Source organism: Leptodactylus fuscus, chromosome 1 (assembly GCF_031893055.1).
Source record: "Leptodactylus fuscus isolate aLepFus1 chromosome 1, aLepFus1.hap2, whole genome shotgun sequence".
In the NCBI taxonomy this organism is placed as follows: domain Eukaryota; kingdom Metazoa; phylum Chordata; class Amphibia; order Anura; family Leptodactylidae; genus Leptodactylus; species Leptodactylus fuscus.
The window spans coordinates 309,801,920-309,818,648 of record NC_134265.1 but is presented as its reverse complement, the minus strand read 5'-3'; the positions used below and the strand labels follow the sequence as shown (position 1 = coordinate 309,818,648).

Below are 16,729 nucleotides of genomic sequence, written 5' to 3'. Positions count from 1 at the left end.
TATAACAACTAACCTTAGACACCCGATTGCTAAAAAATGTAGCTAGATATTGTAGAGATCAGCAGGACGGGTTCAGCTTTAGAAGAATGACATAACGCTACAAGGTTATTAGTGTAATGATGAAAACAATAATAAAATGCCGCTCTTGTCAAGTACATTTCTGACCCTCCCATCAGGTAGCAGAATACCTTTGTACTTAACACATCAAGGTGTGTGCAGAATACCTTATAAAAAATCTGTAAGCTGTAATTCCTAGATTTAGTGAGGGGAATTTATTAAGACTAAATGTTCTCTCTGTTAGTCTGAATGAAGTCCCCGACGTGCGCTAACGCTGCATACATTACCAAGAGGCTGCGGCTTCTTACCAATTCAAGCACATTTCTGTGCCAGAAAGGAAACTGGCATTTATTTCCTATATAACTCGCAGCAGTTTTCTAATGTGTTATTGTAAATTTGTCGGGCCAAGGCGTCCCTGCTCAACCTACTTTCATTTAAAAAAAAAAAAAAAAGAAAAAAAATGTCAACCAAGAAAGGGTTGTGTACCAAATATGTGCCACAACTATTCCCAACTAGGTGTAATCGTACACATTAGGGAGAGTGTGTGCCTACATAGGCAGTACAGAGACTTACAAGTCATTCCTGCTCCGCTAGGGATTATGGGTAAAAAATATGCAAATCTATTCTCCAGGATGGAATTAGGAGAACAGTGTACTCTGTATGCTGCTCTCTAGAGGGCAGCATCCTTAACATCATGCATGACTCAGTTAATAAGTCTACTATCATGATGCGGATTTAATTGCCAAATTAGTATTTCTATTCCAAAAGGAACAGATTCCCAGCTATGTAGAGAGAATAGTAAATCCCATCTAGTGTCTGGGAGAGCAATAGCCAATAAATGCAGACCATAGGAAAGTTGAAATCAGGGCAATATTGCAGCCCTGAATAATAAATTAGAGATGAGCGAACACTATTCGGATCAGCTGATCCGAACAGCACGCTCCCATAGAAATGAATGGAAGCACCTGGCATGCAGACTTTGCCAGCGGCCGGCCGCTTAACCATCCGCGTGCCGCCACTTCCATTCATTTCTATGGGAGCGTGCTGTGAGCGTGCTGTTCGGAACGGCTGTTCCGAACAGTGTTCGCTCATCTCTACAAACCATCTCAGCTTCATTAACATTCATTGGTCACTGTATAGACTTACATAATATTACATGGTAAAACCTCAGGAAAACTTCAATATATTTATACTAGCATGATTTGTTTTTTTACTATCGTGTCGAGGGGTGTTTGGTGAAAGTTTTTGTAATATACATTCCCATTTTTAAAATTCTACTTTCTGTACTTGGCTGCTGAGTTGGCCATCTTGCCTAAACTATTGTTAACAGCATTTAGAGAAACTATTTACAGTAGCCACATGGACGCATTAGTATGTATATGACCGATCTCCATGGGAGACCTTTACAGACATGCTCTGTGACTTATGCAGAGGTCACTGTGCAGGGAGGGGGAGTAGATAAACTGTGACATCACCTATTATAAATTATGGTCCTCCTTATGTTATCTTTCATTGTAATGTTGCCAGTGCAGATAATGAGGTTACTGCTGCAAAGAAATCTCCTGTAGAACATGGGGTGGGATTTATTCTCACCATGGACAGTATCCTTCTGTCACCCTGTACTAGGTCCAGGGGGCTCCCCAGGACAGAGATGGCCCTTCTAACGCTAGGTTCACACCTGCGTTCTGGTCTCCGTTCTGTGCTTTCCGTCTTCTGCATGCAAGAAGACGGATAGCACAGCCCGGGTCCGGCCGTGAGCGGCGGTGAGCGTTTTATGCTCTCCGCCGCGAAACCGTTTTTTTCAATCCGGACACACAGTACTGCATGTCCGACTCTGTGTCCGGATTAAAAATCCCGGTTTCACGGCGGAGAGCATAAAACGCTCACCGCCGCTCACGGCCGGACAGCTTTCTCACCCATTTAAATGAATGGGTATGAAAGAGTCCTGCAGGTTTCCGTATCCTGCTCTGTTTTATGCAGGAAACGGAAACCTGCAGAACGGAGACCGGGCGCAGATGTGAACGAGCCCTTACCTGTGCCTGTCAAGTCTAATTCTGTCCCTGGCCGATATGCTACCCCCCCCAGCAGGCCACTCCGAAGTAGATGGCTGATGTTACCACAGAGTTGAAAAAGACCCTAACAAGTGACCCCTGGACTCCAAAGGCCCTCCTGAGCAGGTAGAGCCTGCTGTGACCCTTTCTGTGCAGCGCATCCTACCCTGTTCTCTAATACAGGTAATTCTTCCATTTTGGATACCACAGATGAGACATAACTAATATTGTAACCATTTTTGAGAATTTTTAGTGCTGCTTTGTGCATAAAGGGAGTCCATCACCACAGCCCAGCCTTGGTATCCTCAGGAATATCCATCTGTTTTATCTGGCTGCATTAGCTATGGCTTCTCAAACTGTGTCATAATTTTGCAAAAAAAAAATAAAATAAATAAATTTGCTGCAAAACGTTGTAGCCCTTAAAAACTGCACAGGGAGAACTCAGCCATAGCTTATGTAGCTGCACCACAAGCATAGCATGGGAAGCTAGCCTTAAACTGGTTGATGGATGTCAAGCCAATGGTAGCCACAAAACAAGTGAAGATTTAAAAAAAAAAAAAAAATAATAATAATAATAATAATCTAATTGTCTTACCGTGTGCGAAGTAAACCAAGTAAAGAATTATGGATTTTATACAAAACCAGTTTTGGCTTCACTGATAACAGTGATAGTATAATAGATAATAGTAATATGATAATAACTGGGCATGCTGCAGGGTTATTGTACAAGTGCAGTATTCCACATATATAGGGAATTATTTTAGTAATCTTTACTGCCTCAGAAATATATCAAATTATATCTTAAACCAACGTGAATAAAAATAAAAAAAAGATATAAAGAATAAATTCTCTTCACTGTATCCTCGAGATATTTCAGGCTAAAAGTGGATCATGGGATTAGAAAAATTGAATCATAGTCAGAGAGAAAAATAACCTGGCAGGTAATGATTTCTAGAAAAGATATGGATGGCACCTAGCAAGCTGGAGTGAGGCTACATTTAAAAGAAAATACAGTTTTATCCCAATCTTTGTCTCTCATGTCTGTAATGACGGGAACATAAATATGATATCAGATTTAAAAGTTGTTCAGTCACAACAAGTTATTCTTACACCACAGGATAGGGGCCAAATGGTTGAACCCCCAGCGATCAGCAAGACTTCCATTATTCCCCTTTGGATAGGGAGGGGAAATTGTTGTGATCAGAATACCCCCTATAAAGGGGTTATTTGGTTTGCAAGATTAATGACCTATCCTTAGAGTAGACCATCAAGATTAGATCTGCAAGGATTTGACACCTGGGACTCCGGCAGATCACCAATACTGAGGAAGCCTGGGAGAGCAATGGCGCAGCACTGTAGTAACTATTAGACTCTCAAATAGGAAAGGCCATCAATTTTAGAAATCAGGTAACATCTTTAATCTTTTTTTCCTTAAGACAGCAGAATCAGTGTCAGGCTGAGGTTCCTTGGGCCCACCAAATTAAATGATTCTGGGGGTCCATCCTCCAACAACCCCCAGGAAATTATAGTACCCTTTAAATTCGAGTGTCTTCTGCTCGACCATTATTGTTTTAGAGCCTGGGCGCACCAAAGGAATCTCTAGTACTCAGGTGGGCCAGTCCAACACTGACCACAATGGCCACGTAAATACTAAACTATAGGGTTTAGTTTGAATCATGCCTGGACCTCTGAGCATTATTTTACATAGAGTACATAGCCTACAAATAATAAACCTGAGTAACTTCATACATACAGTGCATCATTTGTCTTGTTTGTGTTCCAATTTCAGTACATAGAAGACTTCACAGCTGAAATCATAATTCTGCTGCTCATTAGTGAAAACAGTCCATGAAGCAGTCAACATACTTTCTGAACAGCTTGCCTGAGACGCTATTATGCTGCACACCTAAGGATACAAATCTTAAGTGCAAGCTCTCAGCAGACACTAAGCTAGCAGACTTGTGAATACAGCTCTGGACTACAGTCAGTACATGGGTGGTAATATGATGCATTTACAAAGTGGTTTAAAGTGTACCTCCGGCTATAAACAAAGTTTCTTATCTCTCCCTATACGATTGATTTATGCACAATCAGTGATACACTTCACATACAATAACATTTGAGAAATCTTTTCAAAACTCTTTATCTGTATATTGAAACTAGTAGCCTGATAAACTTACAAGGAGAATACTGAATTCAGCAACCATTAAAGACAAGTAATAATTTTACACTCCTACCGTTCTAATGGCCGTTGGTATTCCTGATTCATCGATAGGTCCAATGCCTGCATAGTGTGGTGCTTTAATAACAGTGACTTTTTTCTCTTCTTCTGAGGTCCTGCAGATTGGTATAGTGCTGCTGCTTCGGATCACTTCTGACTGATACTGCTGGGAGAAGGATTCAGTAGAGTCTGCAACACAATAGATAATAATAATTTAGATGATATTTTTATTGACCAGATTACAATGCAGTACTATCAAGGAAAAACAACACACACAAAATCATCTCCATTTCAGAAAAAAGATTCACTTAAAGGGACCTTTTACCAGCTCCACATATTTGCATCCTTGCAGTGCAGTGCAGTTCCCTTGATTCCAGTGCAGTTGGAATTTTTTCTCTACATCATGCCGGAGCAATCAATTCTGTTAGTTTCAGCACCCAATATGCTACTTATGCTTTACCTGCAGAAGTCTATGGGCCCTACTCTGTCTGTATATACCTCAGATATCCTACTGAGGCATATATACAGATGGAGACGACAGGGAATACAAAGACTTAAACTGGGACTTTGTGGAATGGTGTCAGCAGAACCACCTCAGGATTAATGCCGGGAAGAACAAAGATATGGTGGTGGACTTTAGTGATTGGAGTTATGCACCAAAACCAGTGGACATCCAGGGGACGGGCATTGTGATAGTCAAGACCTATAAGTACCTGGGTGTGCTCCTGAATAATAAGTTGGACTGGGCTGATCACATGGATGTGCTGCACAGAAAGGGCCACAGCAGACTCTATCTGCTCAGGAGGCTCAGGAGGGCCTTTGAAGTCCAGGGACACTTCTTAGGGGCTTTTTCAACTCTGTAGTAGCATCAGCCATCTTCTTCGGAGTAGCTTGCTGGGGGAGTTGCATACCAGCCAACAGGGGTGGATCCAGGGCCGGGCGAGCCAGGCAACCGCCCAGGGCCCCGCGGCGCGGCCGGGACCTAACAAAATGATCCCGGTCGGCATGTCCCGATTCCAACTGAGCTCAGCGTTAAAGCAGGAGCTGTCACAGCTCAGCTCCTGCTTTAACGCTGAGCTCCAGCATTTGTAGCCGCGATGTGATGACGTCATCACATCGCGGCTACAATATGTGTATGAGGGAGAGAGCTGCGGGGGAACGAGGAATGGTGAGTGTGTGTGTGTGTGAGAACGGCATGACACTGGGCAGATGGAGGGGGGAGAACGGCATGGCACTGGGGCAGATGAACGGAGGGAGAAGGGCATGACACTGGGGCAGATGGAGGGGGGAGAACGGCATGGCACTGGGGCAGATGAAGGGGGGGAGAGAACAGCATGACACTGGGGCAGATGGAGGGGGGAGAACGGCATGGCACTGGGACAGATAGAGGGGGAGAGAACGGCATGACACTGGGGTAGATGGAGGGGGAAGAATGGCATGACACTGGGGCAGATGGAGGGGGGAGAATGGCATGACACTGGGGCAGATGAAGGGGGGAGAACAGCATGACACTGGGGCAGATGAAGGGGGGAGAACAGCATGACACTGGGGCAGATGGAGGGGGGAGAACGGCATGGCACTGGGGCAGATGGAGGGGGGAGAATGGCATGACACTGGGGCAGATAGAGGGGGAGAGAACAGCATGACACTGGGGCAGATGAAGGGGGGAGAACAGCATGACACTGGGGCAGATGGAGGGGGGAGAATGGCATGACACTGGGGCAGATAGAGGGGGAGAGAACAGCATGACACTGGGGCAGATGAAGGGGGGGAGAACAGCATGACACTGGGGCAGATGAAGGGGGTAGAATGGCATGACACTGGGGCAGATGAAGGGGGGAGAACGGCATGACACTGGGGCAGATGAAGGGGGGAGAACGGCATGGCACTGGGACAGATAGAGGGGGAGAATGGCATGACACTGGGGCAGATGAAGGGGGGAGAACGACATGACACTGGGGCAAATGAAGGGAGGGAGAACGGCATGACACTGAAGCAGATGAAGGGGGGATGGCATGACACTGGGGCAGATGAAGAAGGGGGAATGGCATGACATTGGGGCAGATGAAGGGGGAAGAACGGCATGACACTGGGGCAGATGAAGGGGGGAGAATGGCATGACACTGGGGGCAAATGAAACTGTGGGCAGATAAAGGGAGAGAATGGCATGAAACTGGGGACAGAGATAGAGGGGGGGACATGAAACTAGGGGTAGATGAAGGGTGTATATGAAAATGGGGGGGAGATATAATTTACGGGTGACTGTAGGAGGATTATACTGTGTGGAATCACATGAAAATTGAATGAGAATGGGTGGAGTCAACATAAAAGTGGGCGGGGCCTAATTTGCTGCGGCGTGCTGCGCGCACAGCACGTTTTGTTCCCTCTTTCTAGTCTTCAACAGTTGGGAAGTACAGGTTAGAAGTGCGAGACCCCCAGTAAGTAGGGCCCCGCCAAAGTCAATTGCCCAGGGCCCCGCAAACCCTGGATCCGCCACTGCCAGCCAAGGACACAAAAAGACTTGACAGGCTGGTTAGAAGGGCCAGCTCTGTCCTGGGGAGCCCCCTGGACTCAATACAGGTGGTGGGTGACAGAAGGATACTGTTCACGGTGAGCTCCATGCTGAAAAACAACTCCCAACCCATGTATGAGACCGTGATAGCACTGGAAAGTACTGTCAGTGACCGACTGCTTCTCCCCAAGTGTGAGAAGGAGCGCTATCGGAGATCCTTCCTCCCAACCACGGTCAGGCTGTATAATCAGCATCAGGCTAAGCAGAGATCACTCTTCACAGAGAACTAAATGATCCTGAGTCTCTCTTTTTTTCTTCCTAATTGCTATGACTTCTAGTATAATTTATATCTGCTATGAGCTTGTATGTGTTCTTTCTTGAATTACTTCTTATATTACTGTATTATTCATGCTGCTGTAACAAAATGGTGGGACTATTAAAGGATTATCTTATCTTATGTTATAAAGATTTCAGATAGATTCCTTATGAATGCACTAGTAAATTGAGGTATGCTCCATTGGATGATGTATTAAGGTTGTAATTCTCTATAGAAGCAAGCTTCTATGGGTGAACATCTCTAACATGGTGCTCAGTACAACATCATATGCTCCAGAGGACTCACAGCTGAAGTGCCTCTTGCACATGGTTGTGCCATGTGTGTGAGGTCTAACACTGTCTATTTATACATGTGTTTGTTGCCTTGATCCAGTCTAGTCCTGTCATATTCCTTCCTGTCTTTTTACCTTATCATATAAGCTTTAGTCTTCATCCTTTATCTGTCTTTCAATGACAAGTGAAAATTTTATCTAGAACAGGAATCATTGTTAAAATTCCTGCCATCATAATACATAAAAGAAAAGGAGAAGTCAAGGGATTCCTAAAGAAAAGGATGAGCAGCTTGTTATTTTCTATCCACCAGATGTTACGGCACAGACAGAATGATGTGGACAGGATTTATACATTGGACTGAGAGAATATAAAATAACTACAGACATCAAACATCACTTGTGAAACTAAATATCACACCACCAGAGAGGTTAACATAGTTTTTACTACGCCTCTAGAGCCATGACACAGGATCTTTTTTATTGCCAGTCTTTAAAGAGGAGTATAAAGATTTCCCATCATTCATTACCCTAAGTAGTCGCACAACATCCTCCTGCACCACAATGGAACATTTCATTTTTCAGCTCCCGAGTATAAAAGGTTATACAAATTAGGGTGGGCCCTGGAGGCCAGTGAAAAGCAACGTCAGGAACAATAAGTGTTTCAAATAGCGCACGCAGAAGCCAATTGTCTGATTCTGGCAGAATATCAGAGGTCTCTTTTGTCTCAGATTCTACTCTTTGTAGTTACACTGAAGTTAGGCACATTCCTGATGCGACACACAGGACATATTCACATAGGAGCAGCCTCCCGACACACCTCTTTACACCCATCCATACTATTGTTACACTGATAATTGCACTTACCACTTCTCATTAAACTGGAAGAAGAAATCAAATCACCAAGACTATAATTATGGCAAGGAAAATAACTTGGCAGGTGGAGAACCTGGAATGCAGAGTCTTACATACAGCACATAGTCCTTGCAAAGGACTGTGCAAGGAGGATGCCATACACCTCATTGTTATAGTATTTCTCCACCTTGCATCTGAATTAGAAAGTACACGTCACCAGGGATAGGTCAATCTGAGTACCAGGGAGACCCCGGGATGGGCAAATGTTTCCACAGAATAATGGCACGCTCACAAAGCCGCAGGGTCCAGTAGAAAAAAATAAATAAATTGAAGCTGACCTTGGAGCCAACCTTGATCTATTGGGTTATTCAGCTACAGCAAGTTACCCCTTATCCACTGTTGAGATGCCCATGAATCGCTAGAACTGGGGTGTTTGTCACGCCAGTTTTTAAAGGAGCAGCTGGTCAGACAGTATGTGCTGCACCATTCTTTTAAATGAGGACCACCGGAGATGGCTAAGTGCTTGCATGGCTCTATGTGCCATCTCTATGTGCTAATATCAAGTAGTTACAAACCTAATAGAAATGTTTAAATTTATAGTGCTTAGTTCCTCCTAGCGAAAAGGGGTTGCCCAGAATAAATTGATATTTCTAATCTAAGCTAAAACACCCACCCCTCCCCCACCTACCTTCTAAATTACTTAGTGTACCAAAAACTATATTTAAAGAGGACCTTTCACCATTTTGCACACAGGCAGTTCTATATACTGCCGGAAAGCTGACAGTGTGCTGAGTTCAGCGCACTGTCGGCTTTCCCGATCTGGGCCCGGTGTGAAGAGCTTACGGTCCCGGTACCGTAGCTCTTCTATGGTCAGAAGGGCGATTCTGACAGTTAGCCAGAGACGTCCTTCTTCACAGCACAGCCAATCGCGCTGTGCTGTGAGAGCCGGGAGGAACGCCCCCTCCCTCCCTGATAATGCTCGTCTATGGATGAGTACTGGGAGCAGAGGGAGGGAAGTCTCTGGCTAACTGTCAGAATCGCCCTTCTGACCATAGAAGAGCTACGGTACCGGGACCGTAAGCTCTTCACACTGGGCACAGATCGGGAAAGCCGACAGTGCGCTGAACTCAGCACACTGTCAGCTTTCCGGCAGTATATAGAACTGCCTGTGGGCAAAATGGTGAAAGGTCCTTTTTAAAGTGATCGCTGGGGTGGCCATGTGACTGTCCCAGGCATGTTTTCTGGTGACATTCCATTTTGGGAAGGGAGGAACACAACGTCACTTATACTAACCCACCACATCATAATTAGCTGTCTTCCAGTACAGACATTCTGGGCTTGGACATCACAGTGGAGTGCTGGCTTGCACAGTAGCAGATGAAGTGATGTCCCGTGCCCAGAAGGCCAGGACCGGAAGATAGGTAAGTATGAAACGTTGGGGGTGGATGGAATTGGTTAGGATGGGCTAGTAGTACTGTGACTATAACGAGCCGTGCATCTGTGTGTTCATCACATGACCATCGACCACATATAACATGACCATGGTCAGAGTTTTATCCACTGGAAGTAAGCCAAATGAATGACAGCAAGCAGAGAATTTATAAAGAAAACTGAAGATTTTATACAGAAAGTATATAGGAAAACTGTACAAACAATAACATTGGTCTCTCAATATTGGTCTGAAAGTGGACAACCCCATTAAATTAGGAGGAACCAAACACTATACATTAAAACATTTTTATTAGGTTTGTGACTACTTGGTCTGAAAGTGGCTAACCCCTTTAAGGTTCCTTTTGCAGGCTTTCACTCATTTAATCTCAGCTGGTCTCAGTGGCCATCTTCCATTTGTGTTGAGGTCATCGCTGAGACCAGCGACTGCCTGCATTGGTCACCTCACCACAAACAGAATGACCAGGGACAGGTACATCTACTGAAACCTGAGGTCCCATAACAAGTGAGTTAACTTCTTTTTTTTTTTTTTTTATTCACACTATTTTCAGCACATGGGCTTGGATTTTTTTGGTACTAGAAAAATAAATAATACAAATAACTAAAGATTTACAGCAAAGCCCTGTAAAAACCCCGCTGTATTTATACATCACTATCAGCAACTTTCCAGTTCTTCTGAGAGCTGAAAATATGAAAAAAAAAAATCATTACCTCAGTTAAACCTAATATGTGTCCTTCTTTGTTCTAGAATAAACACGCATGCTATGTATGCTATTCCAGATCCACCCTTCTACATCTACCCACTGACATTCAGTCCTGTGATGCAGACTTTAAGGTTAGACAGAACACAGGAACAAATTAAAAAGGGGGTTTCCAGGCCAAAGTTGATTTTTTCTTATACCGATTACTTATGTAGTGGAAGGATCTGCTGCACCGCTCCTATCACTTGTAATGTAACACACTACCAATGTTATGACTTGAATAATGGAGCAGTGTAGTGACTTATTCTAACACTGCATGGTGAACCACACTCAGATTTTTCTACATAGAGTATAAACATACATAAAAATTTTACAACTTATCCACGGGCCATAACTTCTCCGTGTGGTCATCTACAGAAGGCAAAAAGCCACACTGCAGTTTATAATAGAACTGAAAGAAACATTTTCGCTCTGTGAGCTGAACTGGCACTTTACCAGGTTTTGCAGTGAACGTATCCTATAAAAATGTGATATTTACAAAAAGAAAACACAGTTAAGGTTAAAAAAGTTAAAGCGTAACTAAACTTTCAGACAACTTTGATTTACCAGCAGTATTTGCATCATAAATAAATTTTGTGATATATCAGTCAGCCTGACTGTCCAACGAATGGAGATATCTGGGACGATGAGAAATGGGCTGTTGGATTTCACCTCTCTGTTGGCCAGGGATCCAGCAGATAGTCTCCATTGGGGGTTCCTAACATTCTGCTCGCAAGTGAACGCATCAGCCAATCAGTGGCTAAGAAATGATGCTACATTTGAACGGGACATCACTGACCGGCCACTGATTGGCTACATCACTGACATGTGGGCCAAAGGTCAGAAACACCAGGGACCTATATGGAAACTCCCTGTAGGATCCTGGGTCAAATGGAGATGCGAGTATATTATTTTAAGTATCTGGAGGGGTTAGAATGTGGGACCTGGAACACCCCATAACCTTATGGCACCTTATACAAACCTGATACAAACATCTCGATTAGAGATGAGCGAACAGTAAAATGTTTGAGATTCGATATTCGTTTCAAGTAGCCCCTCAATGTTCGACTACTCGAATCGAATATCGAACCCTATTATAGTCTATGGGGGGAAAATGCTCGTTTCAGGGGTAGGCAACATTCGATCAAATTATACTTACCAAGTCCATGAGTGAGGGTCGGGTTGGATCCTCCGAGAAGTATTCTCCGTGCAGCGTCCCTGCGGCATCTTTGGCTCTGAATTCACTCTGCCGGGCCTGGGCAGAGCCGACTGCGCATGTCCGCACTACAAGCGGGCATGCGCAGTCGGCTCTGCCCAGGCCCGATGCCTGGCAGAGTGAATTCAGAGCCGGAAGATGCCGCGGGGAAGCTGCACGGAGAAGACTTCTAAAGGTAGGAGAAGAACCAGCGTTGATTGGCCGACTGTATAGCATTCGGTCAATCAATGCTGGTTCTGCATCAAACTTTTCCATTCGAATAGCGAGTGGTACTCGATCGAGTACGAGTATTTTGAATACCGTAGTATTCGATCGAATACCTACTCGATCGAGTACTACTCACTCATCTCTAATATCGATGTGAATGTGAAAACAGTCATATTACTGAATAAATATTATAAAAATTGGCACGCTTTCCAAAAAAAACAAAACAGAAAGATATACCTCTTGACGGAAGGCAGCAATCGAAAAAGTCAATGTACAGTACTGCTCTTCAAATATGCCTTCAAACATGTGTGGGATGTAAGCCAAATATAAATATTCAAAGAAAATCTAAAATATAGACAGGGATATGTGAAAGTAGCAAGAACCATCATTGCTACCAATTCAGTTCTAGCGCATTACCCTGAGCTTCTCCTTACTTTTAATGAATGAATAAAAAAAATTACAATGCACTGTGAAGACTAAAGCTAAGGCCCCACATCATGGAGAAGCAGCAGAAATAAACGCTGCGTTTTACACTACCAGCAAAGTGAATGAGATTCTGGCTAATCCCATCCACACATTGCAGACAAATTGTGTTTTTAAAACCTGCATATAACACAAAAATGTGGTATAAACTCACCTAATGTTCTGTTGTTTTGCATGATCAAAGAGTTGTGTGATGGCGGAGATGGGTATGTCGGGGAGAATGGTCTTTGAAAGTGACTCATGGGACTGGCTGGGCTTCCTGAATTCCCATTAACTGTGACTGGAATCTGTTACAAAAAAAGAAGAAATTTGTTATGTTAAAGCACATGTATTAAAGGATCATATTGCAGAGCAGGCACTGATAGTCTTATCTATCTATATATTGCTTAGAAAATCAAGTCTTGCCAGCTAAAAGAACCATAAAACTATCATTCATTTAGCGGGACATATTCACTATGCAGGGAGTAAATGTGTTAGTATGTTAAGATTTAATGAAAAGAATCCAAAACCAAACCACACACGGCACAATATATTATAATAGATCACCAGTAATATGTACCAGCTCTATGTGAGCCCATTCAATAACATTCAGATAAATGCATTGCTGAATCCCAGTAGTCAGTCCCTTCCGATCAAACAGGTATGGTCAAATGTATTCTAGTTCCAGTTTTGTAAGGAGGCAAATGGTTACTTCCTTAAGGAAGTGGAGATAGCCATACATAGAGCCCCTGTCCATGACAGGCTGGCATTCCTTAAGGTTACATTTCTTTGTCATCATTTCCCAGATATACTATTTATAATAATGCAAAGTGACTTGTGTTGTGTCTCATTTGCAGGTAACCTATGAGGGCAGAACATTGGCTGTGCTAAGTTGTTATACCATTAGAGGAGATCTTTGCAGTGGCTCGAGGTATGACCCTGCACTAGCCAAGGTGTGACGCTTGGATTAGGCCAGGGCAAAGGCACACACTAGAAAGAACAAGTTGGTACGAGGAGTGAGTTGGTGCAAGGAGCTGTCCAGTATCATTCTGGGAAGCAACTACTCTGCCATAAGGAATCAGAAGTCTAGTCCAAGAGTGTTATCTGTATATACAGTAGTGATACCCGCTATTTCATGTGAGTGAGTCTTGAGTGTTTAGAGAGGTTTATTACATGTGCCATAACCTGTGTGTTCTTGGATCTGCAAAAATCAAAGTGCAAGAAAAGAAAAGTCTTGGTTCTGGTATTACAGCGTGTTACACAACTACACAATACCGATACCAACCATTGGTATGTGGTAGTAGCATCATTTATAACACGTATCATTGTATTATATAGTTAATACTACATGGTCAATGCTTCATGCAGAGTAAAATTTTGTTCACATTGTAAGAAGTAAATTAGAAATATGACGCGTATGGGAATTATAAGAAGTGTTTAGGCCCACAGTGATTGTGGGATCCCAATGACCTATATTATTTATCCTAATCATCCCCGTGACCTATAGAAGTCCTGTATGCAGGCAGCTGGTATACGCAGAACATTAATAACGGTATATGCAGCATGCTCCTTGACAAATGAGAATATCCCTACAGACTGAAAGCAATTAACAATAGCGGCAGGCTAGGTCAATGTGCTGCAATTGCTCGCTGTTCCCACAGCTGTTATAGCATTTATTGTGTTGCGCACAGTTTGCAAAATCACTTTTCGAGGATTATGCTTTCAACCCCAGCAGTTACCAAGGCACGGAAAATGGTTTTATCCTTATGCTGGTGACTTTATTAAACCAAACAAACACATCACAGGGGTAAAGTGCTAAACTCCAATTGTCAAGTATTCACCTTGAAATAGTCACTGCAGAAAGTGCAAATGTGATTAGTACTTGTTATCTATAGAGCATTGTAGATAATACACCTGTATCACTCCCTGCTGTCAGTGAGGTTCATAATCATTGTATATGTACAAACTATACATGTATAGTTTACATGTGCTGTACTGTATAGTGTACTGTGCTGTGAACGGCTGTTTGAACAATGAATTTGACTGCATTTCCCTCACCCCCAGGACATTTATATTGACCTGTTGAGGGGTTAAAACTTCTGATAGACTCCCTTTGAAATTGACTTGTTAAGAAGAATACATTGAAATGCATTACAAAGCTCAGATTCCTTCATGGGCACATGAAATACTATAGACAAATATCATTTTACTTTTATCACTGCAAATATTTATGCCTGGAGATACACCATATTAGATAAAGCTTACTCGGCATTTCAGTTTTGTAGTCACAAAAGGAACAACGAGAATCTGAAGACTAATCTGTAATGAGATATATTTGACTTTCTATGGTCGAATGCACACCCTAATACTAAGCAGTCCAAGAATGCTTATATTTCATAGGCTGAAAACACAACACAGCAAAAAAACGGGCCGTGGGAGATTACGGTGATCATCAATTTTCAGAAATGTAGAATATTTCAAAAGCATTTTTATATTCTACAAATTATAATATAATGATTTGATGCTGATTTTTAGTGCCATTCCCTATTTTTACTCATTTTCCAGTACAAAATATAACAGCATGTTCCTTCACTATAGGCATTTCTGTATTCTATTCCATGACTATAGTAACTAAACTTAGGGGGAGTTCACACGGTGTAAAGTGGCGCACAATTTGGCACGTATACGCGTGTCAGCAGTTTGCGCGCTCAAAAAGATCCCATTGATTTCAATGGGAGTTATGATCATATACGGTGCGTAATTTTGTGCACGTAATTTTGCGGCCGCAAACTGCTGACACGTGTATACGTGCCAGATTGCGCGCCACTTCACTAGATAGATATGTGTTAGATAGATATATAGATATGAGATAGACAGACAGATAGGAGATAGATAGATAGATAGATAGATAGATAGATAGATAGATAGATAGATAGATCTATACACACACATTGAAACTGCAACACCTAGAAGGAATAGTCTTGGAACTCTGGAGATCACAGGATCAATAGGCATGTTAATAAGGTGTAAATGAAAAAAAAAAAATGGCAACAAAATATTCAAAACATCTCTATTTATTAAGCATTGAATAGGAGCCCCACGTGCAGAGATACATACAGATAATACAGTCAATACAGTTCTCAATGGTTGTCTGAGGACACGCACATCATAAAGACTGGCTGCTGGCAGCTCCCTATGCAATTGCCAACCAAATGTCCAAGATGTGCTTAATGGGAGACACATCTGGAGAGGCTGCAGGGCATGGTAGCAACATGTGGCTTGGCACTGTCCTGTTAAAAATCACTCCTGGAAAACTTAAGATAAATGGCTGTACCAGTGGTTTAATGACCAAATCAATGTAATGCCAAACTGTTAGTGTACCTGAAGCTACTGTACATTATGCTACCCTATACCATAATCCCAGGAAAATCGGTTGACATTTTCTAGTGAAGGCCTCGCCATGGTGTTGCCCACGTGATCTCCAGACTAATTTCTGGCTATCATTGTGTCAAAGATAGGGAAATGTGTCCATTCCAGCCTCCGTTGCGGTCTTGCCATGTACCATGATAGTCTTTGAGAGTGGTGGTGTGAGATCAATGGAACAACTGTTGCTCATAACCCAATGAGACCCAACACTGTTCTCCTAGGCTTAGGATGTGACCTCCAATTTCAATTGCAGTACAGAATAGATCACTATGCACCATTCTTCCAATGAGAGGATTCATTCGCACAGAGGTTCGTCTCTATGCACCTCTTGCAGACATTGAAGTTTGTCATTGTTAACTAACCACTAGAACATACGACCTTGGACAGTCAGTGCTGACATCTTTGCCTAAGATTGATCTGCCAGAGTGATAAACCAAGTTCAAGGATTCTGCAACTCTCAGGGCTCGTTCACATCTGCACCCGGTCTCCGTTCTGCAGGTTTCCGTTTCCTGCACAAAACAGAGGCAGGAGACGGAAACCTGCAGGACTATTTCATACCCATTCATTTGAATGGGTTTGAAAGATGTCCGGCCGTGAGCGGCGGTGAGCGTTTTATGCTCTCCGCCTCGAAACCATTTTTTTAAAATCGGACACAGAGTCGGACATGCAGTACTCTGTGTCTGATTTTAAAAAAACGGTTTCGCGGCGGAGAGCATAAAACGCTCACCAGCGCTCACGGCCGGACCCGATCTGACAGGTTTCCGTCTTCTGCATGCAGAAGACGGAAACCACAGAACGGAGACCCGAACGCTAGTGTGAACCTAGCGTCACTTTGTGACAGGTGGCAATATCTGGCATGGCGACTGTCAGAAGGAAATCATTTAACAGCGTTTGATCCAATTTTTGAGGTTTGATGCGTTTAAAAAAA

General features: G+C 43.1%; 1 protein-coding gene across 21 annotated transcripts in view; it reads right to left on the bottom strand.

The window, feature by feature from the left end:
• Window positions 1-16,729, bottom strand: part of SORBS2 (sorbin and SH3 domain containing 2) — a 218,724-nt gene that overhangs the window by 59,145 nt on the left and 142,850 nt on the right. For all 21 annotated transcript variants that reach the window (XM_075258987.1, XM_075258861.1, XM_075258853.1 and 18 more), the window contains 2 exons: window positions 12,551-12,683; window positions 4,346-4,518 (listed from right to left, as the gene is read on the bottom strand). In XM_075258987.1, coding sequence (XP_075115088.1) covers window positions 4,346-4,518; window positions 12,551-12,683 — 306 coding nt within the window. The remainder of the gene's footprint in view (window positions 1-4,345; window positions 4,519-12,550; window positions 12,684-16,729) is intronic.